This window comes from Durio zibethinus, chromosome 12 (genome assembly GCF_047325235.1).
Source record: "Durio zibethinus cultivar Kanyao isolate XHJ-2024 chromosome 12, ASM4732523v1, whole genome shotgun sequence".
NCBI lineage: Eukaryota > Viridiplantae > Streptophyta > Magnoliopsida > Malvales > Malvaceae > Durio > Durio zibethinus.
Window position 1 is genome coordinate 25991014 of NC_143173.1, and position 27369 is coordinate 26018382.

General features: G+C 32.8%; 2 protein-coding genes, 3 long non-coding RNA genes and 1 pseudogene across 7 annotated transcripts; 2 read left to right on the top strand and 4 right to left on the bottom strand.

The window, feature by feature from the left end:
- Positions 1 to 137: 137 nt before the first annotated feature.
- Positions 138 to 1308, bottom strand: LOC111296620 (universal stress protein PHOS32-like; annotated as a pseudogene). Its single transcript, XR_016326207.1, has 4 exons — positions 993 to 1308; positions 801 to 910; positions 585 to 706; positions 138 to 481 (listed from the first exon to the last, which is right to left on the bottom strand). The product of XR_016326207.1 is annotated as a universal stress protein PHOS32-like (transcript).
- On the top strand, positions 1298 to 2148 carry LOC149515930 (uncharacterized). The gene is made up of 2 exons (XR_016326210.1): positions 1298 to 1432; positions 1519 to 2148. It is a non-coding gene; the product is annotated as an uncharacterized LOC149515930 (long non-coding RNA).
- A 1895-nt stretch (positions 2149 to 4043) lies between these two features.
- LOC149515931 (uncharacterized) lies at positions 4044 to 6382 on the bottom strand. The gene is made up of 2 exons (XR_016326209.1): positions 6070 to 6382; positions 4044 to 4314 (listed from the first exon to the last, which is right to left on the bottom strand). It is a non-coding gene; the product is annotated as an uncharacterized LOC149515931 (long non-coding RNA).
- A 6791-nt stretch (positions 6383 to 13173) lies between these two features.
- LOC111296858 (glutathione S-transferase U8-like) lies at positions 13174 to 14254 on the top strand. Its single transcript, XM_022891332.2, has 2 exons — positions 13174 to 13552; positions 13719 to 14254. Exons 1-2 carry the CDS (start codon positions 13238 to 13240, stop codon positions 14085 to 14087), a joined length of 684 nt encoding a protein of 227 aa, XP_022747067.1. The 5' UTR covers positions 13174 to 13237; the 3' UTR covers positions 14088 to 14254.
- A 284-nt stretch (positions 14255 to 14538) lies between these two features.
- On the bottom strand, positions 14539 to 15975 carry LOC111296859 (universal stress protein PHOS32-like). Of its 2 annotated transcripts, none has more exons than XM_022891334.2 (4): positions 15299 to 15975; positions 15107 to 15198; positions 14891 to 15012; positions 14539 to 14787 (listed from the first exon to the last, which is right to left on the bottom strand). In XM_022891334.2, exons 1-4 carry the CDS (start codon positions 15471 to 15473, stop codon positions 14694 to 14696), a joined length of 483 nt encoding a protein of 160 aa, XP_022747069.1. In that variant the 5' UTR covers positions 15474 to 15975; the 3' UTR covers positions 14539 to 14693. The 2 variants fall into 2 exon arrangements, with proteins under 2 accessions (XP_022747069.1, XP_022747068.1); XM_022891333.2 differs by having other exon boundaries at positions 15107 to 15216; positions 15299 to 15939.
- A 2308-nt stretch (positions 15976 to 18283) lies between these two features.
- On the bottom strand, positions 18284 to 20648 carry LOC149515932 (uncharacterized). Its single transcript, XR_016326308.1, has 2 exons — positions 20336 to 20648; positions 18284 to 18615 (listed from the first exon to the last, which is right to left on the bottom strand). It is a non-coding gene; the product is annotated as an uncharacterized LOC149515932 (long non-coding RNA).
- Positions 20649 to 27369: the final 6721 nt, after the last annotated feature.

Below are 27369 nucleotides of genomic sequence, written 5' to 3' on the forward strand. Positions count from 1 at the left end.
ATCAATTTAAAATAAAAGAGTCGAGCCATGTTGCAGCAGCACAAATTCATAGATCTTGGTCTTTCCATCTGCCCATGTGAAAATGGAAGAAAAAAAGTACTACAAAGTATCCCAGATTTGAAAGAGAGGTCATAATATGGACAAGACAAAGCTGATTATTATAGCCAAACAGCTTTTCCGCACCATGAAGGGCTATGATTTCGATAGTAGGGCCATAAATCAATACCAAGGGAACACAAATTGATAACAACTCATTATCTGACAAAGTTCCACATTTGAGAAACAACCAAAGCCCTTAGTCAACATGATCAGCCAAACAGGAACAGCAGATTGAACTGATAAAACCACACACTATTGTTTCGTAAATCAAATTCGAAATATAAACTTATCAGTGCTTGCTGGACCTCGATAGTTCCTTGACGATGTAACAGGGCAAGGAGCATGCGTCGTAACGTAGTTGCTCACACTCCCCAAGATAATCCTGTTTTTCATCAAACCAAACAATGCAAAAACATCAGTGATGACACTGAAACAAAGCAGGAACAACAAAAATACATCCTTTTTTATGACCATATACTGTGTACCTTTGAACGGTTCCAAGTCCTCTGCTTCCCATAACCAAAGAGTCGAGCTTTAGATCTTCAATAGCATCAAGAATTTTTTCTCTAGCATCTGCTCCCCAGTACAGTTTTGTGATAACCTGCATCTGTAATCACAAATATGATTATCAGCCACAAATAAGGCTATGTATAATGGATACAATAGATGGTCTTTTAAAGGTAAAAGAAAAGGAGAATTGCCTCTTTTTGTCTAGAAGCAGTGTCAAGCATGTCAAGAACTTCAATATCAGTTTTAACATCGTATTTCTTCATAATTTGTGGCTCTCTAAACTCGGTTAAAGGAATAAAAGCTTCAAGAATCGAAAAACAACCCAAGATTATATCAGGTCAGAAATGAAAGAAAAATAATGTGAAGCAAGGAAAGAAACTTACCAGAACCAGATTTGGCCCAGAGAGCGTTGCGAGACTCATCAAGAGAGTTAGGGTTGATGTGGATGATGTAAAGGGTGTCTCCTTTGTCAGCCAAGTTATCTATAGCCCATTTAAGAGCGTTCTTGCTGGTACATGAGAAGTCCATGGCCACCCCTATCTTCCTATCTCCTGCCATTTTCTTCCTGCTCTATCTATTTGTTGTTGCAACAAGAATAAACAAGTTTCTTGTCTGAACGTTAAAGATAAAGCCAAAAGTTCCCGAAATGCTAAAAGCAGGTTTCAAGAATGAAGAGATAGCAAGCGCATGGTTTTATATATATGGAAAGACAAAAGAAAAGACGAAATGTGAGTGCTTCGCTTGAAGTTGCAAGGCCCGAGAAAAAGGTTAATCTGGGACGAACACGTGTTCACAGGCCTTCTGATGGTTGGCATGAATAACAGTGAGCTTGCTTGGCGTCCATTCGATGATGTCGTGAAAGATATTATTTTCCTTACTTTGGTATTTACGTTGAATTTGTTTTTGTAGGCAAGTGGGTTATCACCGGCAGTTCTGAATGTTGAACAAAACTGATTGAATTAGCTTAGTCTACCTGCATAGTGCATAGGATAAACTTTGCATCCCAGTTATCGGCAAACACCTGTGAAAAAGAGTTGGCTTTTGGTGCAATTCAATTGAAGTCCAGAATAAGATCAATGAAACAAATTCAACATATTTTGTATTTCAACAATTGAGACCAGATCGCCTTTGACAAAATCAACAAGTTATCGGCAAAGCAAAGATGTGTAAGACCAGTCATCTTGCACTTAGGATGATATGAGGAGACCCCATATGAGCAACAGCAGCATTCAATAACTTGGACAATACATTCGTTGCAAGGACAAAGAGTTAGGAAGACTCATGTAGAATTGTTGTTTTGAAACGCAACTTTTATGATTGATCATTGTATAAAAATGTTGTTTTTAAACGTAAAGTTTAATGACTGACCTTTATTTACCAGCTAAGGTTCATTTAATTGCTAAGATCATTGCCCTAAAGACTTGATTAAAGTTTCTTTGTAGATAGGCTGCTTTGAATTTGTATTTCATTATGTAGGTTGTCATAACAAGCAATATTTTGGCCTCTTTTCAATATTTAAACAAGCAAAGGTTCTACTGCTGGATGACGTCCTAATATTGCTACTTCAAACCTTCCCTTGTCAAGGCCATTGCCATGTCTTATCTCAAGAAAATAATACAAGCCTCAAGGCATAAGAAAACTAGTGTTTGGATGATGTGATAAACATTAGGCTTATAGTTATAGACATGAAGATTTTAATTAGAAAAAGCAGAAGTCATCAAATCAATTAAGCACATGGGTGTAATAAGCTAATGGCTTGAAATGGAATACAAAATAAAACTGAACGACCAAGAAAGTGACCCAATATACCTGGTCGAAACTAGTTTTCTGGAAAGCTGCAACTGCCAGTCATCATAATCGGCCGAAAAACTACCAGTCATCTCTGTCTGCCCAAGCCGCAGATCTTGTAGGAGTCCAGGGAGCCTGGACTAGAAAACGAGTTGGTTTCCTGCCAAAGTCCTGGACCAGAAAATCCAAGCAAAAGATTAACCCTTGGGCCATAGTGATCTGCTTAATTATATAGTCTTCCGTGCAAGGTTTGCTTAGACAATAGGCCTTAATCACATCCCAGTCCAAGTCTAGGCTTCCAAATATGGTTCAGGTTTAACAAATCATCTTGGACTTGCTCTCGGGTGTTTAGTTTTCATAAGGAAGCCCAAAAATAAGGCGCACCCGAATTCTTGTGAATCAGTCATCAAAAATGGGTGAAGACTCTTGTTGATGCTGCCATCACAGTTAAAGCTACTTCAACAGCTTCAATTTCATGACCATGAAGTGCAGTTTTTGCATTCTTAGAGTTGGTTCATTCCTCCAGGCAAAACTAATCGCCGTCGAAATATATGAAAGCTACGCTTATGGAATTCAACAAGTGTTCTGCATGGATTAGGGAGATGGATGTGCGATTGTGAAAGAAGATTCTAACGGGCAGTTCTTCCTCCCAATCATTTTGTTCTATCAGATTCAGGGAGATGACTCATCATCCAGTCATTTGTTCAAGTGTTGAGGAACGGGGAGCCTTCTGCCGTTGGAGTTGTTTTATATCTGGTATATAAAACAAAAGTAATTGAAGCCAACATTCTTAATATATATATATATATATATATATATATATATGGAAATGGTGAAAAAGGCTATAAACAAAGAAAGAAAAAGGAACAAACTTAAGAGCACACAAGAGACATGACCAACAGATTATTAACATCAATAGATGGCCAAAGTTTGGGCTAAAAGAATCCCCCAAGAGTTTGTGTCGACAGTGAGAAACTCCCACCATAAAAAGGGAAACGACAAACTTCAGACACAAAACCCATCCTTCCCCAAATCAAGGGGACATGTTCCTCAATACTCTACTCTCTCCATACATTGTAAAACCCATTTGGGTACATTATCCAACTCTGTTTTGCTGTTAATTATTTGCGATTAATGATTTATTATCAGTAATCAGACATGTTTAAAGCTTATAGTTTTACAGCTGGTCTCCTACAACGCGCCAGTCATTGCACTTAAACCAGCCATTTTTTGTTAATAACCTTTTTTTAATTTGATTGTGCATTGTTGCTTAACATTTTCCTCAAAATCTGCCAAAGCCCAAGTGCCCAACAACATAGATCTTTTACTCTACTGCTTGGGGATTTAGTGGATTGGAATATTGGATTATGTGTATATGCTTTTCTTGCATTTTTTTTTTCTTGGATGTCTTAAAATTTAATAAGGGCCATAACTTCAACTTGTCTGCTTCAATCACAATACAAAATCCATCGATATTTAGACAGGAACCAAAAAAAATGGCTTAAAACTTGCCAATTGTCTTCCAATGACATATTAAAGTTGGAGAAACAAAATATGAATCATCAATTACAAGATATGCAAAAAATTTTGGAGAAAAAATTGATATGCCTATGAATATATTCGATTTCAAAAGAAAATAGCTCAACTGAGGAATTTTGTCATGGATATAGGCTTTGAAGAGAAATGTGTCTTCCAACTTTTACATTTTTTTATTTAATTAGACTTAATACTTGTATTAATACATGCTTGCATTGTTTCATTCATTTGATTAAAATTTGCAACAATCAATTGTAGGGTAATTGGCAGGGAAATTGTTGCCTACCACGTTCCCTCTGGCTTTTACAAACAATGGGCGGTGGCGTCTGAGTCGAAAGACCTGATCCTCCAATCTCTTCCACGCACGCATGCATGTGAGAACTAGGAAAAAGAAAGTTTAATTAGTAATATGATCAAGTGACTTTCCATAAAATGAAAGAAAAAGGGGCCAAATTTATTAATAATAGAAGATCCTCATGTGCATTTCTTCCCACTCCGATTTGGTCCATGAGGCCATGACTGCACAAGAGCAAGTCCTTTAGGTTTGACTCAAGGGCAGGGGCAGCCTTCCTTTTGCAACCCCAACAAGCTATCTTCATCGTATCCTTTCCCTTACGAAATTTGAATGCGTAGTCTTATTTTTTATTCTACTTTCTAAGATTTTGTTTGATCAATTGCTGATCTTGGTGATTTTTGAAATTGAACACACCATCATTAAGACCAGCTTATGATTTGCCACAGCCCTCAAAGGTAAAAACTCTATTTGACAACAGTCTTGGGTCCATGGCCATTCTAGGATTGAGCTGCTGCTCATTATTTTGCTTTAATTCTTTCCAAACATGGGAAAGATTGGGACCTACAAATACATATTTCCTTTATGTCATAGAGTTGGGCTAATCAAAGTACCCATATCATTTATATATAAAAGAGAATAATATTATACACAACAACATAGAGAGCGTATCATTGTGATATAACATAATTACATAAATATAGCTAGACAAATAGGGTGAAAGAATCGATTCTTAACTAATCAGTAATAGGGTGAAAGAATCGATTCTTAACTAATCAGATGTGTACAGTTAACGACGCATGTTAAAACAAGCGGAGGGAGGGGGAAAAAAAGGAAAAAAGAATTGATCAACAACAGATCAGACAGTTAAAACTACCGAATCAAACGAACTAATGCATCTACTCCATGTCATCTTCTTTTGACAATATATATAGTCCAAGTTCTTGCAACTCCAAAAGAACCTCATCTGCTTTTGGTCACTCTTTTAAGATAAAGAAGCGAAGTAGTACTAACAAGCAGCCCCTTATGACCAAAATATGACACCACACAGGCTCCTTATTATGCAGGAATTGCACCTAATGTATAATGTCAAAATGCAGAAAGGAGGTTATAATCATATTATGTCCTTAGAAACCTCCTTCAGTCATGCCTTTTCTTGTTTACTCTTTCCCAGTTCCTAGCTCTAAGACGAATGTGAAATGGGGCAAAAGGGCTGCTCTTAGTCTTAGGATTTCTCTTTCCTTGTTGCTTGAATGATTTCTTCCTAATTCTTTCGCTCCTAGTTATTCTCCAAGGACTGCATTTAACCATCTATGAGCTTAAAAGACAGATTCCTTTTCAGTCTGATCTTTCATGCCTCACATTTTCTGTAAAAAAAAGAAAAAAGGATAGGTACCCATTATAGATAACCAGCGGTTTAGCTCTATTGCAAAATCTGTTTCTTCCCCCTGCCCTCTAATCTAGTGTTCTATTCACTTCTTTCTGTGATCTGCAGAGCAAATTTTCATTGTTTTTTCCATTGGATTAATTGTTTAACAGCTCCTTTCTATTGAGTTGATGATACATCAATTTAACACTATCACAATCAGATGATGGGTTAATCTTTTTGCCATTAACAGTATCACAATCAAAGCTACATCCACAAGTTGGGCACTCACGGAAATTATCAACATAAAAATCAGAAGAAGCAATCCCAATTGAGAAATTCCATTGGCAGTCTTTCTAACGGCAACTTTCAACAAACACATGGACTATAACAGCCTATTAAACCAACAATAAACATGAAACATCATATGTAAAAAGGATCCACTTCAAAACAAATGAATATAGAATAAAGAACCAACCATGTGATTGAAAAATACCGAGTCTTCAGTGGAGAAAATTTCTTCAAAAACTAGGCCTGTGATTTGGAGGAAGAACTTGATACCTCGACCAAGTTGGAAAACTTTGTCGAGCCGCTCATCATTCGGAGGAGGAAAGAAGTTTCTGGTGGCTTTGGTGGAAAAAGGCCATGGCTTCTCCTTGGAGCTGGAGTGGCCTGCCTCATCGAGAGAGAGTGAGAGTAGAAGTGTTCATAATTTAGTTTTAACGAAATTAATTTATTAAATCAATTTAATTCAATTAATTTTAATTAATTAATTAAAATAATTTTTAAAAAATTTTATTTTTAATTAATTCAGTTTTAAAACCATTTAATTGAATTAATTAAAATTTTAAGTTAAATATAACAAAATCTAAATATAAAATAAAATACACAAAATAAATTATTTTATTTCATAAATTGTTAAATTTATTAATATAATACTTTAGTATTTAAATATTTTATTAAATAATTTTATTTAATTTATTTAAATATAATAAATTTAAATTTTAAAATATAATATAATTTAAATATATTTTTTATTTAGTTAATCAAGAAATTTAACTTAATTGATAAAATAAATTTTAATCGATTAATTTTTAAAATTAATAAAAATTGATTTGATTTATAAAAATAAAATAATTTAATTTTAAATAATTCAATTCAAAATTAATTGAATCAATCAAATAAACACTCTAAATAAAAATGCAATTCTAAAATTTTTCCCCTTCTTCCATTTTCCTCACTTTTACTTTTTCAGGGAAATAAAAAGAAAATTCTAAATCTACATTTGACTCATTACTTTCCTTGTTTTAATTTTCCTCTGCATTTTACTTTCTAACCAACCATGTAAAAAAATTTAATTCAGAATTTTATTTTGCTTTTCCAGTTACTATTATTCCTATTTGGTACCTTTAGATACGCAGTTTGTAATTTGGTAAATCCAATTTTTTTTTTCAATTATTTTAACTTAATATTTTTAAATTGACAATTTTATGTCAGATTGTTGAATACTTGTTCTTTGGAGACGTTATACATTAATTTGGGATCATATCTGTTGTCAATATTGCACTATTATTAATCAATCCTAATGATAAATTCTATAAAATCCACAAAATGTCATATAAATTTTGTATTTATAAATAAAAGAAGAAATTCTTTTACATTGATATAATTTTTATATTTTTTATTATTCAATTAAAATTAAATTCATAATTTATTTGAATTAAAATAATATTTTTAAATTTAATATTTTTTATTCAATAATCCAAAAAATTTAAGAATTACATTTATATAAGTGATATTTTCTTAATAAATAATGAGTTCTTACGTAATATTTTGATATGATTGTGTAATCATATAATTATAATTAGAAAAATATATAAATGAAGTTTTTTTTGTAATTAATACTTATATATAGTATTCCTGAGGGCATTTGATGATTAAAAAAGTATAGTAATTTTTTTTTAGAGCTCTTAGTAAATAATTAAAGATAATTCGAACATTTGTGTCAACTTGACCTGACACTTTTAATATCTGTAGATACTAAATTTTATCAAGGTTTACTGGATTAAATTTTATTTTCAAGTTCTGTTTATTAATATTAAAATTAATTAATAATAAAATTAATTAATTAAAAAACAAAAAAGCAGGGGGCTGTGTACGATGTTGTTGTCGCCTCCTGTCCAGCCATACCTATAGCCTACCTTAGCTCAACCAACCACCCCCTATAACCTACCCCAGCCACTCTCTACAGCCACCCTTCTAGACACCACCTGCTTCCTTTTTTAGGCTTTTAAAAACCTCACACTCTTCTCTAACAAAAGAGGACAAAAACATCGATCCCCCATTTTCCTTCACTTGCGCACAAACACCTAAAAGGCTCTACCACCAGACATACTACCCTCAAACACTCTCTTCCCTTTCCAAGCTTCGGTTACCCAAAAACCCAACTCTTAAACGCCCAAAAAACCCCAAATCCCCCATACCCTAAAAACTATGACCCTAGTCTCGTGCCTGCACCTAAAGTTCTAGCACCCAAACCAACCATCGGCTCGACCTTATCCCGATTCCCAACTTCCACAAACTAGGGTCTTGGCACATGTGCCCACACACACCCATTCCCCTAAACACCACAAACCCGTGCCCAAAACCCTTCATTCTTCCCCTAACAAAACCCACAGAAACACCCAACCACAACCAAAAAAAAAAAAAAGAAAACAAACAAAAAATCCACAAAAAAACAAACAGTCCTCCTCGTAAGGAAGAACCCAACGCCAAGCTCCTCACAAAAATAAAAGAAACACATCAGTTTTAGTTTTTAAAAAAAAAAAAGAGAGAGAAAAAAGACGAAAATCTTAAAACCTCAATCTACATTGATCAGGCTTGTTTCCGACGAAAGAAACACAAAATCTGGAAAGAAAACGAAAAAAAAAAACTTCAGAGTATTTTGTAAGCTTTTTCGGCGTTGGTGATCGACGACCGACATGACCGCCAGTGACCGATTTCTGGCAGTCGACCTGTCTTCTATTTTTTTAGGTTGAGAGAAAAAAATAGAGTTTTTTTTTTAAAGGGGAAAAAATGAGCTAAAAAAAAAACTTATTTATATATAGGCTTAGTAGTCCAAAATAACGTCGTTTTGGGACCAAGGATCCGCGTATTGACCCACGACCCGACTCGAGGTCCGTGCATCTGACTTGACCACCCATCTTTCAATTAACCTTGAACCTGTTCAATCGAACCGTTGATTGAACCGCCCGAACCGACTGGATCAATATTGATCGGATCATTGACCGATCCGGTTCAGATAATTTTTTATTTTTTATTTTTTATATATATTATTTATATTATTTTGGTTTTATTATTGTTAATTATGCATGTTTAATACCTTTAATTTTTTTTAGAATAAATATTTGTTGTTTCATAATAATAATAATTATTAATAATAAAATAAAATGATAATAAATGAGAATAATAACAAAAAAAAATTTTAAAAATCTAAAAAATATTAATAATAAAAAAAAAATTCTCTCTAGATGTTAGAGGGAATACAATCGTACTGTAAATAATGATAATTTCGCCTAGATATTTGAAAATTATAATTAAAAAAATAAACTAAACAAATTAATATTAACTTTTTAAAAAAATTTTAAAAATCACAAAAATTGAACTTGCTCCGAAAGTCAGCTTAGATATTGGAGATTTTTATAGATGTTCGCATTTTTTTAATTCAAAAATCAAAACCTCGAAATTGAAACCCTTAATCTTTCAAACCTTAAAACTAAACCCTAAAACCTTTAAACCCTAAAATTAAAACCCTAAAACTAAAACCCCAAACTTCAAATCCTAAAATTTAAAACTTTAAAATCCAAAATTCTAAAAACCCTAAATTTAGCACACAATCCCAAATCATCACCCAAAAATCAAGCAAGCCTTGAAACCTCAACCTAAACATATATTCAAAATCATTTCAAAACTCTAAGGATACATGTGAAAATCTCAAAATGAGTAATTTACTTCCGAATGTCGCCTAGACAATGAGATATTTAAAAAATTTTATTCCATTAAGTTTTTCAAAAAGGTCCTTAATTCGCTTTAACAATGAGGTTAATAACTAATTAATAATAAAATGAGATCTTAAATATGAATAGTCACACATAAACTTCGTCTAGATATTGAGAAGTCAATGTGGTCTCATTATATTTAAAAATTCAATTTTTAAGTTTGCATTTCATCATCATACACAGCACTTATTGGCTTACATTCATTTATTTGTTATTGTTTGCACTCGCTTACATTTCTTTGTCTTTAATTTTTACTTGCTATCTGATAATACCATCATTTACTTTTTCGTACAAAATATTTTTTTTTTAATTTACTTAGTTTTAAAATTATGATATTATAAAATAAGATAAAAATAATATTATAGAGAAAATAATTCTTGGTACTCTATCTAGATGTTAGAGAGTAACTAACAATTATTTTCTACAAAAAATATTATTTTTGTTTTAAAGAATATTGTGTTAAATCTTAAATAAAAAGAGTTATTTTAAATTTTACCTAAATGTTAAAGAATTTTAAGAAAATTCTTTAACTTAAAGATTTTCTCAATATTTTTAAATAAAGAATTTTAACAAAAAGTTATTTTAAAATGAAAGGAATTAGTATTAAATTTCAAATCGAAACCATTTCATCTAATACTAAAAATAACACATAATTAATTCGTACCAATTTATGGGTATTATGAGGGTGCTAATCCTTCTCCACGCATAACCGACTCATGAACTCAGGATCCGTTTTCGTAAACCAAAATTTATCTTTTGATAAACTTTAAACTCGTTTTTATAGTTTATTTAAAAGATAAACTTTTGTGTGACCAATCACACCCTAAAAAAAATTAGTGGCTACTCTTTTTATTTTTTCTCAATTTTAAAATTTCTTACGTTTGACGGTCTCAAAATTATTATGACGGTATCATATCAACTTGATCACATTGTTATTATCCTCAAATGATCCTTTATCTATTATCTATAAATATAAATGTTCAAGTATCTCTAAAGTAAGTTTTATCTACTCCCTATCTTTTATATTACTCTTTTTTTTATCTCACTTATATTGATTTACACGTCGAAATATAAACATAAAAAACTCTATCTACATTTATATCTAATCATTTTTTAAAAATTTTATGCTCTTTCAAGAATATCTCCATATTATATCTCAGCATCAACAAGTATATTTAATAATAATGAACCGTAAAATCAAAGTTCAACATTAAAATAAAAAAATATACTCGTTTCACTTTCATTTTTTGTCTTGTGTGTTGGATTGCTAAGTTTTGTACAATAAAAGTAAAATGCTTATTTGTTTTTTTTTAATTTATTCCTCATTTTATCTCTCATTTATCAAACAATTTTAGAAAAGATTTGCTTAGAAGTTAGACTAATTTTTACACTTGTAAGCTTGACATGATTTGAGTTAAGTTTTAAATAAATATTTTTGAGTTCATTTTTATTTAATTTTTATTTTTAGTAACAAGATGCGAAGTTAATTTTAGAATTGATTATTTTGAATTAATACAAAATTTAATATAAACACTATCTAAATCTTTTCGATGTGAAAAGATTTATCTCATATGAAATGAAAATCCAAATCCATTTGCTTTGGAAACCTTTGTATATCATTTTTAGCAAGTTTGTAAAAGTATTTTGCTGAGACCACACACACGCACAAGCATTATTTTTTTCTATTCTTTTCCTTTTTAAACTGCTCCAATTCTCCTGTTTTTAAGCAGACAAAGATAAAGGCTTAATGATCTCTAGTTTGTGAGAAAATTAATGATAAAAGTAAGGTGATGGGAGTCGTGTAGGCGACGGATATATCCATGATGTCTTTCAATTATGTATTTAACTTCCTAAGACACGCTAGGATTTGGAACAGATATGCAAAATTAAGACATGAAAGCAACATGCTAGTCAGGGCAGTTTCTCATAACTAACATTGAGAATGATTCAGAAAATGACATTGGAGTTGAAGTGAAGATCTCATAATTATCAAATAATCCCTTGTTTAATTAACATTCATCACTTCCACTATGGCCTTGCCCTATGGCCTTCTTCTACCTTTCCTTGCAACGCTTCCGGTCTTTTTGCCACTTCTCCTAAAATATCCATCCCTGTTTGGTTAGTGCGGTTGTTCCAACTGAAGATTTTGCTTTGCTTTTGATAGGCTCCCCCCTTCCCCAATCCCCCAAAGGCTACCAAACTCTTGGCTGATGTTGACTTATAATTAGATGGAAAGAAAAAACTTCATCCCCAAGGTGTTTTGGGTTGAGTCTTTTATTTACGAAATTGTGTTTAACACCTTTTTTTTAATGTTTTTCTTCATTCTGCTGCAAAACTCAATTTTTGAATGGAAAACCATTTAAGAAAGGAAGCCTTTTTCTGTTGAGTTACAGGCAAATTTGGTTGGGATGCTTTGAATTTGTTTATTCATTGGATGTGTTGAGCTTGGAATATAAGTTGTACTATACTCGTTTACGTGAAAGCAGTGAATGATAATGTTGGAACCAACCAAATTCACTTTTGAATTTGGAATCAAAATTAGTAATCTTGTCCTTTCAACTTTAGCTGCAACGAAGAAGAGATAAAAATATTGAATGTAAGAAAAGAAACACACCCACAAATTAAGAAATAAAAATAACGAGTTCTACCATATCAAAAGTTAGGAAGGTTCCAATTCCATCCTTCTAATTAAAAAATTGAGGTTTCCATGTAAAAGGCTTAGACATGGGTTGTGTTCTGCCAAAAAAATACAAGTTGGGTTTAGATGTTGGATAATGACCAACCCATGGATCTAGCGAATTATGATTAGGCTACCAAAGGTACAATCCATGGGCCTATCATCTCAATAAGAGCTCCATTTGTAATCGGAAACAAACAGCCCATCAATGAAGCTACAGAATAACTCCAGATTGGGAATGCATAGAAGATGCGTCTGATGACAAGCTTTGAGTGTCCTTTACATCTAAAAATACAATCGAAAGTTCCTGTGCTCCTACACAATGAAAAACCAACCCTGGAGTCTCCTATTATTCTCAAATACATTGCTGAAACTTGGATAGGCAATCCAATTTTGCCTGAAGATACTCATGTGCCAAGTTCATAGATGAGAACGTAAGATTCAATTACCAATTATTGGAAACACTGCTTCTTTTAATTCTGATAAGAGGGAGAATAAGCAATTGACGTCGGCACGTTGCCCTCTACAATCCAAACATTTGCCAAAGACCTGTCTATCTAGAGGTTGGACTTGATATGCTCAAGAAAAGAGGCTTCAAGGGCCCGGTTTAATTTTAAGCTGACGCACCATCTTACCTCGTGCAATTTTTTTTTCCTCTCTCATTAATGCACATTGACTGGGCTACATTAATTGAACTTTCCTGGATGTTCACTGCTTGTCCCTCCTAACTTCCGATTATGTTGAAAACTTCAAGATTCTAACAACTGCGCTCTCATTTGACCGTCACTGATTAAATAAGGATGATGACAGCAAGCTATCATATCTTCCTCGCTAAGAAAACTAGGAAATCCTCCCTCTATAAGTAGCATCAAGCCATAAGTGTTCTACTAAATGTGGAAAAGTCTGACGTCATGTCTGAAGAAGTTAAGGTTTTTGGAGCTTGGGGAAGCCCTTTCAGCCGCAGGGTAGAGCTTGCTTTGAAGTTGAAGGGTGTTCAATATGAATACATAGAAGAGGATGTCTATAACAACAAAAGCCCTTTGCTTTTGAAATACAACCCAGTTCATAAGAAAATCCCTGTCCTCCTCCACAATGGGAAGCCAATTGCGGAGTCACTTGTTATACTTGAATACATTGAGGAAACTTGGAAAGGCAATCCCATTTTGCCGGAGGATCCTTATGAGAAAGCCATGGCTCGGTTCTGGGCTAGGTTCCTCGATGAGAAGGTAGTATTTTATCATTTAATCACTTTTAAACAGCTCAGATTTAGAAATGGGCCTCACCTGGCAAAATTTGTTTATGGGTTCAATTTGACCCATTCAAACTTCATATATAAAGGTCGTGAACCAATTTTTAAGCCATAATCGTATTTGTTGACTTGTTTGTATATAGTGCCTGCCTGCACTATGGAACGCTGCGTGGAGCCCCGAGAATGAGCGAGAAAAGTCGGTGGAAGAAGCTTGCGACTTTCTAAAAACGCTTGCAAGTGCGCTGAAGGGGAAAAGATTCTTTGGGGGAGATACAGTTGGATTGGTAGACATTGCTGCCAACTTTATTGGCTTTTGGCTTAGGGTCCTTCAAGAAGCTACAGGACAGGAGTTGCTGTCAGCTGAAAAATTCCCTGACTTGGTCAAATGGACCAACGAGTTTGTAAGTTGCAGTGTTGTTAAGGAAAGTCTGCCTCCCAGAGACAGACTTTTGGCCTTTTTCAAGGCTCGCGTTGCTGGAGCTATGGATGCGCAAACTAAAGCCTCCAAATGAACGTTTTCCCAATGATTCTCGCTTGCTTTTGCCTTGGCTCAATTACCTGGTTTTCTGTGTAATATTAGTTTGTTTTCAAATGTTGCAACGTGCATGTGTAAGGTGTTACTTGCTATCGTTTCTGGGCCAGAAAGGCAGAAATTAATAAATGAACATGTTAAAGATAATTGAAGTATCTTCAATTGAGCATTGTCGAGTTTATCCATGCACCTAGCTTGTGATCAATTTAAAATTAAAGTGTCAAGCCATGTTGCAACAGCACAAATTCATAGATCTTGGTCTTTCCATCTGCCCATGTCAAAATGGAAGAAAAAAAGTACTACAAAGTATCCCAAATTTGAAAGAGAGGTCATAATATGGACAAGAGAAAGCTGATTATTATAGCCAATCAGCTTTTCCTCAACATGAGGAATATGATTTCGATAGTAGGGCCATAAATCAATACCAAAGGAACACAAATTGATAACAATTCATATATGACAAAGTTCCACATTTGAGAAACAACCAAAGTCCTTAGTCAACATGATCAACCAAAAAGGAACAGCAGATCGAGCCGAAAAAACCATACATTATTGTTTTGTAAATCAAATTCGAAATATAAACTTATCAGTGCTTGCTGGACCTCGATGGTTCCTTAACGATGGTAACAGGGCAAGGAGCATGCGTCATAACGTAGTTGCTCACACTCCCCAAGATAATCCTGTTTTTCATCAAACCAAACAATGCAAAAACATCAGTGATGACACTGAAACAAAGCAGGAACAACAAAAATACATCCTTTTTTATGACCATATACTGTGTACCTTTGAACGGTTCCAAGTCCTCTGCTTCCCATAACCATAGAGTCGAGCTTTAGATCTTCAATAGCATCAAGAATTTTTTCTCTAGCATCTGCTCCCCAGTACAGTTTTGTGATAACCTGTATCTGTAATCGCAAATATGATTATCAGCCTCAAATAAGCCTATGTATAATGGATACAAAAGATGGTCTTTTAAAGGTTAAAGAAAAGGAGAATTGCCTCTTTTTGTCTAGAAGCAGTGTCAAGCATGTCAAGAACTTCAATATCAGTTTTAACATCGTATTTCTTCATAATTTGTGGCTCTCTAAATTCTGTTAAAGGAATAAGAGCTGCAAGAATCGAAAAACAACCCAAGATTATATCAGATCAGAAATGAAAGAAAAATAATTTGAAGCAAGGAAAGAAACATACCAGAACCAGATTTGGCCCAGAGAACGTTGCGAGACTCATCAAGAGAGTTGGGGTTGATGTGGATGATGTAAAGGGTGTCTCCTTTGTCAGCCAAGTTATCTATAGCCCATTTAAGAGCGTTCTTGCTGGTACATGAGAAGTCCATAGCCACCCCTATCTTCCTATCTCCTGCCATTCTTCCTGCTCTATTTATTTGTTGTTGCAACAAGAATAAACAAGTTTTTTGTCTGAACGTTAAAGATAAAGCCAAAAGTTCCCGAAATGCTAAAAGCAGGTTTCAAGAATGAAGAGATAGCAAGTGCATGGTTTTATATATATGGAAAGACAAAAGAAAAGACGAAATCTGAGTGTTTCCCTTGAAGTTGCAAGGCCCAAGAAAAAGGTTAATCTTGGACGAACACGTGTTCACAGGCCTTCTGATGGTTGGCATGAATAACAGTGAGCTTGCTTGGCTTCCATTCGATGATGTCGTGAAAGATATTATTTTCCTTACTTTGGTATTTACGTTGAATTTGTTTTTGTAGGCAAGTTGGTTATCACCAGTAGTTCTGAATGTTGAACAAAACTGATTGAATTAGCTTAGTCTACCTGCATAGTGCATAGGATAAACTTTGCATCCCAGTTATCGCCAAACACCTGTGAAAAAGAGTTGGCTTTTGGAGCAATTCAATTGAAGTCCAGAATAAGATCAATGAAACAAATTCAACATATTTTGTATTTCAATAATTGAGACCAGATCGCCTTTGACAAAATCAACAAGTTATCGGCAAAGCAAACATGTGTAAGACCAGTCGTCTTGCACTTAGGATGATATGAGAAGACCCCATATGAGCAACAGCAGCATTCAATAACTTGGACAATACATTCGTTGCAAGGACAAAGAGGTAGGAAGACTCATGTAGAATTGTTGTTTTGAAACGCAACTTTTATGATTGATCATTGTATAAAAATGTTGTTTTTAAACGTAAAGTTTAATGACCGACCTTTGTTTACCAGCTAAGGTTCCTTTAATTGCTAAGATCATTGCCCTAAAGACTTGATTAAAGTTTCTTTGTAGATAGGCTGCTTTGAATTTGTATTTCATTATGTAGGTTGTCATAACAAGCAATATTTTGGCCTCTTTTCAATATTTAAACAAGCAAAGGTTCTACTGCTGGATGACGTCCTAATATTGCTACTTCAAACCTTCCCTTGTCAAGCTGCCATTGCCATGTCTTATCTCAACAAAATAATACAAGCCTCAAGGCATAAGAAAACTAGTGTTTGGATGATGTGATAAACATTAGGCTTATAGTTATAGACATGAAGATTTTAATTAGAAAAAGCAGAAGTCATCAAATTAATTAAGCACATGGGTGTAATAAGTTAATGGTTTGAAATGGAATATAAAATAAAACTGAACGACCAAGAAAGTGACCCAAAGTAGCTGGTCGAAACTAATTTTTTGGAAAGCTGCAACTGCCAGTCATCATAATCGGCCGAAAAACTACCAGTCATCTCTGTCTGCCCAAGCCGCAGATCTTGTAGGAGTCCAGGGAGCCTGGACTAGAAAACGAGTTGGTTTCCTGCCCAAGTCCTGGACCAGAAAATCCAAGCAAAAGATTAACGCTTGGGCCATAGTGATCTGCTTAATTATATAGTCTTCCGTGCAAGGTTTGCTTAGACAATAGGCCTTAATCACATCCCAGTCCAAGTCTAGGCTTCCAAATATGGTTCAGGTTTAACAAATCATCTTGGACTTGCTCTCGGGTGTTTAGTTTTCATAAGGAAGCCCAAAAATAAGGCGCACCCGAATTCTTGTGAATCAGTCATCAAAAATGGGTGAAGACTCTTGTTGATGCTGCCATCACAGTTAAAGCTACTTCAACAGCTTCAATTTCATGACCATGAAGTGCAGTTTTTGCATTCTTAGAGTTGGTTCATTCCTCCAGGCAAAACTAATCGCCGTCGAAATATATGAAAGCTACGCTTATGGAATTCAACAAGTGTTCTGCATGGATTAGGGAGATGGATGTGCGATTGTGAAAGAAGATTCTAACGGGCAGTTCTTCCTCCCAATCATATTGTTCTATCAGATTCAGGGAGATGACTCATCATCCAGTCATTTGTTCAAGTGTTGAGGAACGGGGAGCCTTCTGCCGTTGGAGTTGTTTTATATCTGGTATATAAAACAAAAGTAATTGAAGCCAACATTCTTAATATATATATATATATATATATATATGGAAATGGAGAAAAAGGCTATAAACAAAGAAAGAAAAAGGAACAAACTTAAGAGCACACAAGAGACATGACCAACAGATTATTTAACATCAATAGATGGCCAAAGTTTGGGCTAAAAGAATCCCCCAAGAGTTTGTGTCGACAGTGAGAAACTCCCACCATAAAAAGGGAAACGACAAACTTCAGACACAAAACCCATCCTTCCCCAAATCAAGGTGACATGTTCCTCGATACTCTACTCTCTCCATACATTGTAAAACCCATTTGGGTACATTATCCAACTCTGTTTTGCTGTTAATTATTTGCGATTAATGATTTATTATCAGTAATCAGACATGTTTAAAGCTTATAGTTTTACAGCTGGTCTCCTACAACGCGCCAGTCATTGCACTTAAACCAGCCATTTTTTGTTAATAACCTTTTTTTAATTTGATTGTGCATTGTTGCTTAACATTTTCCTCAAAATCTGCCAAAGCCCAAGTGCCCAACAACATAGATCTTTTACTCTACTGCTTGGGGATTTAGTGGATTGGAATATTGGATTATGTGTATATGCTTTTCTTGCATTTTTTTTTTCTTGGATGTCTTAAAATTTAATAAGGGCCATAACTTCAACTTGTCTGCTTCAATTACAATACAAAATCCATCGATATTTAGACAGGAACCAAAAAAAATGGCTTAAAACTTGCCAATTGTCTTCCAATGACATATTAAAGTTGGAGAAACAAAATATGAATCATCAATTACAAGATATGCAAAAAATTTAGGGGAAAAAATTGATATGCCTATGAATATATTCGATATCAAAATAAAATAGCTCAACTGAGGAATTTTGTCATGGATATAGGCTTTGAAGAGAAATGTGTATTCCAACTTTTACATTTTTTTATTTAATTAGACTTAATACTTGTATTAATACATGCTTGCATTGTTTCATTCATTTGATTAAAATTTGCAACAATCAATTGTAGGGTAATTGGCAGGGAAATTGTTGCCTACCACGTTCCCTCTGGCTTTTACAAACAATGGGCGGTGGCCTCTGAGTCGAAAGACCTGATCCTCCAATCTCTTCCACGCACGCATGCATGTGAGAACTAGGAAAAATAAAGTTTAATTAGTAATATGATCAAGTGACTTTCCATAAAATGAAAGAAAAAGGGGCCAAATTTATTAACAATAGAAGATCCTCATGTGCATTTCTGCCCACTCCGATTTGGTCCATGAGACCATGACTGCACAAGAGCAAGTCCTTTAGGTTTGACTCAAGGGCAGGGGCAGCCTTCCTTTTGCACCCCCAATAAGCTATCTTCATCGTATCCTTTCCCTTACGAAATTTGAATGCGTAGTCTTATTTTTTATTCTACTTTCTAAGATTTTGTTTGATCAATTGCTGATCTTGGTGATTATTGAAATTGAACACACCATCATTAAGACCAGCTTATGATTTGCCACAGCCCTCAAAGGTAAAAACTCTATTTGACAACAGTCTTGGGTCCATGGCCATTCTAGGATTGAGCTGCTGCTCATTATCTTGCTTTAATTCTTTCCAAGCATGGGAAAGATTGGGACCTACAAATACATATTTCCTTTATGTCATAGAGTTGGGCTAATCAAAGTACCCATATCATTTATATATAAAAGAGAATAATATTATACACAACAACATAGAGAGCGTATCATTGTGATATAACATAATTACATAAATATAGCTAGACAAATAGGGTGAAAGAATCGATTCTTAACTAATCAGATGTGTACAGTTAACGACGCATGTTAAAACAAGCGGAGGGAGGGGGAAAAAAGGGAAAAAAGAATTGATCAACAACAGATCAGACAGTTAAAACTACCGAATCAAATGAACTAATGCATCTACTCCATGTCATCTTCTTTTGACAATATATATAGTCCAAGTTCTTGCAACTCCAAAAGAACCTCATCTGCTTTTGGTCACTCTTTTAAGATAAAGAAGCGAAGTAGTACTAACAAGCAGCCCCTTATGACCAAAATATGACACCACACAGGCTCCTTATTATGCAGGAATTGCACCTAATGTATAATGTCAAAATGCAGAAAGGAGGTTATAATCATATTATGTCCTTAGAAACCTCCTTCACTCATGCCTTTTCTTGTTTACTCTTTCCCAGTTCCTAGCTCTAAGACGAATGTGAAATGGGGCAAAAGGGCTGCTCTTAGTCTTAGGATTTCTCTTTCCTTGTTGCTTGAATGATTTCTTCCTAATTCTTTCACTCCTAGTTATTCTCCAAGGACTGCATTTAACCATCTATGAGCTTAAAAGACAGATTCCTTTTCAGTCTGATCTTTCATGCCTCACATTTTCTGTAAAAAAAAGAAAAAAGGATAGGTACCCATTATAGATAACCAGCGGTTTAGCTCTATTGCAAAATCTGTTTCTTCCCCCTGCCCTCTAATCTACTGTTCTATTCACTTCTTTCTGTGATCTGCAGAGCAAATTTTCATTGTTTTTTCCATTGGATTAATTGTTTAACAGCTCCTTTCTATTGAGTTGATGATACATCAATTTAACACTATCACAATCAGATGATGGGTTAATCTTTTTTCCATTAACAGTATCACAATCAAAGCTACATCCACAAGTTGGGCACTCACGGAAATTATCAACATAAAAATCAGAAGAAGCAATCCCAATTGAGAAATTCCATTGGCAGTCTTTCTAAGGGCAACTTTCAACAAACACATGGACTATAACAGCCTATTAAACCAACAATAAACATGAAACATCATATGTAAAAAGGATCCACTTCAAAACAAATGAATATAGAATAAAGAGCCAACCATGTGATTGAAAAATACCGAGTCTTCAGATGAGAAAATTTCTTCAAAAACTAGGCCTGTGATTTGGAGGAAGAACTTGATACCTCGACCAAGTTGGAAAACTTTGTCGAGCCGCTCATCATTCGGAGGAGGAAAGAAGTTTCTGGTGGCTTTGGTGGAAAAAGGCCATGGCTTCTCCTTGGAGCTGGAGTGGCCTGCCTCATCGAGAGAGAGTGAGAGTAGAAGTGTTCATAATTTAGTTTTAACGAAATTAATTTATTAAATCAATTTAATTCAATTAATTTTAATTAATTAATTAAAATAATTTTTAAAAAATTTTATTTTTAATTAATTCAGTTTTAAAACCATTTAATTGAATTAATTAAAATTTTAAGTTAAATATAACAAAATCTAAATATAAAATAAAATACACAAAATAAATTATTTTATTTCATAAATTGTTAAATTTATTAATATAATAGTTTAGTATTTAAATATTTTATTAAATAATTTTATTTAATTTATTTAAATATAATAAATTTAAATTTTAAAATATAATATAATTTAAATATATTTTTTATTTAGTTAATCAAGAAATTTAACTTAATTGATAAAATAAATTTTAATCGATTAATTTTTAAAATTAATAAAAATCGATTTGATTTATAAAAATAAAATAATTTAATTTTAAATAATTCAATTCAAAATTAATTGAATCAATCAAATAAACACTCTAAATAAAAATGCAATTCTAAAATTTTTCCCCTTCTTCCATTTTCCTCACTTTTACTTTTTCAGGGAAATAAAAAGAAAATTCTAAATCTACATTTGACTCATTACTTTCCTTGTTTTAATTTTCCTCTGCATTTTACTTTCTAACCAACCATGTAAAAAAATTTAATTCAGAATTTTATTTTGCTTTTCCAGTTACTATTATTCCTATTTGGTACCTTTAGATACGCAGTTTGTAATTTGGTAAATCCAATTTTTTTTTTCAATTATTTTAACTTAATATTTTTAAATTGACAATTTTATGTCAGATTGTTGAATACTTGTTCTTTGGAGACGTTATACATTAATTTGGGATCATATCTGTTGTCAATATTGCACTATTATTAATCAATCCTAATGATAAATTCTATAAAATCCACAAAATGTCATATAAATTTTGTATTTATAAATAAAAGAAGAAATTCTTTTACATTGATATAATTTTTATATTTTTTATTATTCAATTAAAATTAAATTCATAATTTATTTGAATTAAAATAATATTTTTAAATTTAATATTTTTTATTCAATAATCCAAAAAATTTAAGAATTACATTTATATAAGTGATATTTTCTTAATAAATAATGAGTTCTTACGTAATATTTTGATATGATTGTGTAATCATATAATTATAATTAGAAAAATATATAAATGAAGTTTTTTTTGTAATTAATACTTATATATAGTATTCTTGAGGGCATTTGATGATTAAAAAAGTATAGTAATTTTTTTTTAGAGCTCTTAGTAAATAATTAAAGATAATTCGAACATTTGTGTCAACTTGACCTGACACATTTAATATCTGTAGATACTGAATTTTATCAAGGTTTACTGGATTAAATTTTATTTTCAAGTTCTCTTTATTAATATTAAAATTAATTAATAATTAAATATATTAATAATAAAATTAATTAATTAAAAAACAAAAAAGCAGGGGGCTGTGTACGATGTTGTTGTCGCCTCCTGTCCAGCCACACCTACAGCCTACCTTAGCTCAACCAACCACCCCCTACAACCTACCCCAGCCACTCTCTACAACCACCCTTCTAGACACCACCTGCTTTCTTTTTGAGGCTTTTAAAAACCTCACACTCTTCTCTAAGAAAAGAGGACAAAAACATCGATCCCCCATTTTCCTTCACTTACGCACAAACACCTAAAAGGCTCTACCACCAGACATACTACCCTCAAACACTCTCTTCCCTTTCCAAGCTTCGGTTACCCAAAAACCCAACTCTTAAACGCCCAAAAAACCCCAAATCCCCCATACCCTAAAAACTATGACCCTAGTCTCTATGCCTGCACCTAAAGTTCTAGCACCCAAACCAACCATCGGCTCGACCTTATCCCGATTCCCAATTTCCACAAACTAGGGTCTTGGCACATGTGCCCACACACACCCATTCCCCTAAACACCACAAACCCGTGCCCAAAACCCTTCATTCTTCCCCTAACAAAACCCACAGAAACACCCAACCACAACCAAAAAAAAAAAAAAAGAAAACAAACAAAAAATCCACAAAAAAACAAACAGTCCTCCTCGTAAGGAAGAACCCAACGCCAAGCTCCTCACAAAAATAAAGGAAACACATTAGTTTTAGTTTTTTAAAAAAAAAAAAAGAGAGAAAAAAGACGAAAATCTTAAAACCTCAATCTACATTGATCAGGCTTGTTTCCGACGAAAAAAACACAAAATCTGGAAAGAAAACGAAAAAAAGAAACTTCAGAGTATTTTGTAAGCTTTTTCGGCGTTGGTGATCGATGACCGACATGACCGCCAGTGACCGATTTCTGGCAGTCGACCTGTCTTCTATTTTTTTAGGTTGAGAGAAAAAAATAGAGTTTTTTTTTTAAAGGGGAAAAAATGAGCTAAAAAAAAAACTTATTTATATATAGGCTTAGTAGTCCAAAATAACGTCGTTTTGGGACCAAGGATCCGCGTATTGACCCACGACCCGACTCGAGGTCCGTGCATCTGACTTGACCACCCATCTTTCAATTAACCTTGAACCTGTTCAATCGAACCGTTGATTGAACCGCCCGAACCGACTGGATCAATATTGATCGGATCGTTGACCGATCCGGTTCAGATAATTTTTTATTTTTTATTTTTTATTTTTTATATATATTATTTATATTATTTTGGTTTTATTATTGTTAATTATGCATGTTTAATACCTTTAATTTTTTTTAGAATAAATATTTGTTGTTTCATAATAATAATAATTATTAATAATAAAATAAAATGATAATAAATGAGAATAATAACAAAATTTTTTTTTAAAAATCTAAAAAATATTAATAATAAAAAAAAAATTCTCTCTAGATGTTAGAGGGAATACAATCGTACTGTAAATAATGATAATTTCGCCTAGATATTTGAAAATTATTATTAAAAAAATAAACTAAACAAATTAATATTAACTTTTTTAAAAAAATTTAAAAATCACAAAAATTGAACTTGCTCCGAAAGTCAGCTTAGATATTGGAGATTTTTATAGATGTTCGCATTTTTTTAATTCAAAAATCAAAACCTCGAAATTGAAACCCTTAATCTTTCAAACCTTAAAACTAAACCCTAAAACCTTTAAACCCTAAAATTAAAACCCTAAACTGTTAAAACCCTAAAACTAAAACCCCAAACTTCAAATCCTAAAATTTAAAACTTTAAAATCCAAAATTCTAAAAACCCTAAATTTAGCACACAATCCCAAATCATCACCCAAAAATCAAGCAAGCCTTGAAACCTCAACCTAAACATATATTCAAAATCATTTCAAAATTCTAAGGATACATGTGAAAATCTCAAAATGAGTAATTTACTTCCGAATGTCACCTAGACAATGAGATATTTAAAAAATTTTATTCCATTAAGTTTTTCAAAAGGTCCTTAATTCGCTTTAACAATGAGGTTAATAACTAATTAATAATAAAATGAGATCTTAAATATGAATAGTCACACATAAACTTCGTCTAGATATTGAGAAGTCAATGTGGTCTCATTATATTTAAAAATTCAATTTTTAAGTTTGCATTTCATCATCATACACAGCACCTATTGGCTTACATTCATTTATTTGTTATTGTTTGCACTCGCTTACATTTCTTTGTCTTTAATTTTTACTTGCTATCTGATAATACCATCATTTACTTTTTCGTACAAAATGTTTTTTTTTAATTTACTTAGTTTTAAAATTATGATATTATAAAATAAGATAAAAATAATATTATAGAGAAAATAATTCTTGGTACTCTATCTAGATGTTAGAGAGTAACTAACAATTATTTTCTACAAAAAATATTATTTTTGTTTTAAAGAATATTGTATTAAATCTTAAATAAAAAGAGTTATTTTAAATTTTACCTAAATGTTAAAGAATTTTAAGAAAATTCTTTAACTTAAAGATTTTCTCAATATTTTTAAATAAAGAATTTTAACAAAAAGTTATTTTAAAATGAAAGGAATTAGTATTAAATTTCAAATCGAAACAATTTCATCTAATACTAAAAATAACACATAATTAATTCGTACCAATTTATGGGTATTATGAGGGTGCTAATCCTTCTCCACGCATAACCGACTCATGAACTCAGGATCCGTTTTCGTAAACCAAAATTTATCTTTTGATAAACTTTAAACTCGTTTTTATAGTTTATTTAAAAGATAAACTTTTGTGTGACCAATCACACCCTAAAAAAAATTAATGGGTACTCTTTTTATTTTTTCTCAATTTTAAAATTTTTTACGTTTGACGGTCTCAAAATCATTATGACGGTATCATATCAACTTGATCACATTGTTATTATCCTCAAATGATCCTTTATCTATTATCTATAAATATAAATGTTCAAGTATCTCTAAAGTAAGTTTTATCTACTCCCTATCCTTTATATTACTCTTTTTTTGACCTCACTTATATTGATTTACACGTCGAAATATAAACATAAAAAACTCTATCTACATTTATATCTAATCATTTTTTAAAAATTTTATGCTCTTTCAAGAATATCTCCATATTATATCTCAGCATCAACAAGTATATTTAATAATAATGAACCGTAAAATCAAAGTTCAACATTAAAATAAAAAAATATACTCGTTTCACTTTCATTTTTTGTCTTGTGTGTTGGATTGCTAAGTTTTGTACAATAAAAGTAAAATGCTTATTTGTTTTTTTTTAATTTATTCCTCATTTTATCTCTCATTTATCAAACAATTTTAGAAAAGATTTGCTTAGAAGTTAGACTAATTTTTACACTTGTAAGCTTGACATGATTTGAGTTAAGTTTTAAATAAATATTTTTGAGTTCATTTTTATTTAATTTTTATTTTTAGTAACAAGATGCGAAGTTAATTTTAGAATTGATTATTTTGAATTAATACAAAATTTAATATAAACACTATCTAAATCTTTTCGATGTGAAAAGATTTATCTCATATGAAATGAAAATCCAAATCCATTTGCTTTGGAAACCTTTGTATATCATTTTTAGCAAGTTTGTAAAAGTATTTTGCTGAGACCACACACACGCACAAGCATTATTTTTTTCTATTCTTTTCCTTTTTAAACTGCTCCAATTCTCCTGTTTTTAAGCAGACAAAGATAAAGGCTTAATGATCTCTAGTTTGTGAGAAAATTAATGATAAAAGTAAGGTGATGGGAGTCGTGTAGGCGACGGATATATCCATGATGTCTTTCAATTATGTATTTAACTTCCTAAGACACGCTAGGATTTGGAACAGATATGCAAAATTAAGACATGAAAGCAACATGCTAGTCAGGGCAGTTTCTCATAACTAACATTGAGAATGATTCAGAAAATGACATTGGAGTTGAAGTGAAGATCTCATAATTATCAAATAATCCCTTGTTTAATTAACATTCATCACTTCCACTATGGCCTTGCCCTATGGCCTTCTTCTACCTTTCCTTGCAACGCTTCCGGTCTTTTTGCCACTTCTCCTAAAATATCCATCCCTGTTTGGTTAGTGCGGTTGTTCCAACTGAAGATTTTGCTTTGCTTTTGATAGGCTCCCCCCTTCCCCAATCCCCCAAAGGCTACCAAACTCTTGGCTGATGTTGACTTATAATTAGATGGAAAGAAAAAACTTCATCCCCAAGGTGTTTTGGGTTGAGTCTTTTATTTACGAAATTGTGTTTAACACCTTTTTTTTAATGTTTTTCTTCATTCTGCTGCAAAACTCAATTTTTGAATGGAAAACCATTTAAGAAAGGAAGCCTTTTTCTGTTGAGTTACAGGCAAATTTGGTTGGGATGCTTTGAATTTGTTTATTCATTGGATGTGTTGAGCTTGGAATATAAGTTGTACTATACTCGTTTACGTGAAAGCAGTGAATGATAATGTTGGAACCAACCAAATTCACTTTTGAATTTGGAATCAAAATTAGTAATCTTGTCCTTTCAACTTTAGCTGCAACGAAGAAGAGATAAAAATATTGAATGTAAGAAAAGAAACACACCCACAAATTAAGAAATAAAAATAACGAGTTCTACCATATCAAAAGTTAGGAAGGTTCCAATTCCATCCTTCTAATTAAAAAATTGAGGTTTCCATGTAAAAGGCTTAGACATGGGTTGTGTTCTGCCAAAAAAATACAAGTTGGGTTTAGATGTTGGATAATGACCAACCCATGGATCTAGCGAATTATGATTAGGCTACCAAAGGTACAATCCATGGGCCTATCATCTCAATAAGAGCTCCATTTGTAATCGGAAACAAACAGCCCATCAATGAAGCTACAGAATAACTCCAGATTGGGAATGCATAGAAGATGCGTCTGATGACAAGCTTTGAGTGTCCTTTACATCTAAAAATACAATCGAAAGTTCCTGTGCTCCTACACAATGAAAAACCAACCCTGGAGTCTCCTATTATTCTCAAATACATTGCTGAAACTTGGATAGGCAATCCAATTTTGCCTGAAGATACTCATGTGCCAAGTTCATAGATGAGAACGTAAGATTCAATTACCAATTATTGGAAACACTGCTTCTTTTAATTCTGATAAGAGGGAGAATAAGCAATTGACGTCGGCACGTTGCCCTCTACAATCCAAACATTTGCCAAAGACCTGTCTATCTAGAGGTTGGACTTGATATGCTCAAGAAAAGAGGCTTCAAGGGCCCGGTTTAATTTTAAGCTGACGCACCATCTTACCTCGTGCAATTTTTTTTTCCTCTCTCATTAATGCACATTGACTGGGCTACATTAATTGAACTTTCCTGGATGTTCACTGCTTGTCCCTCCTAACTTCCGATTA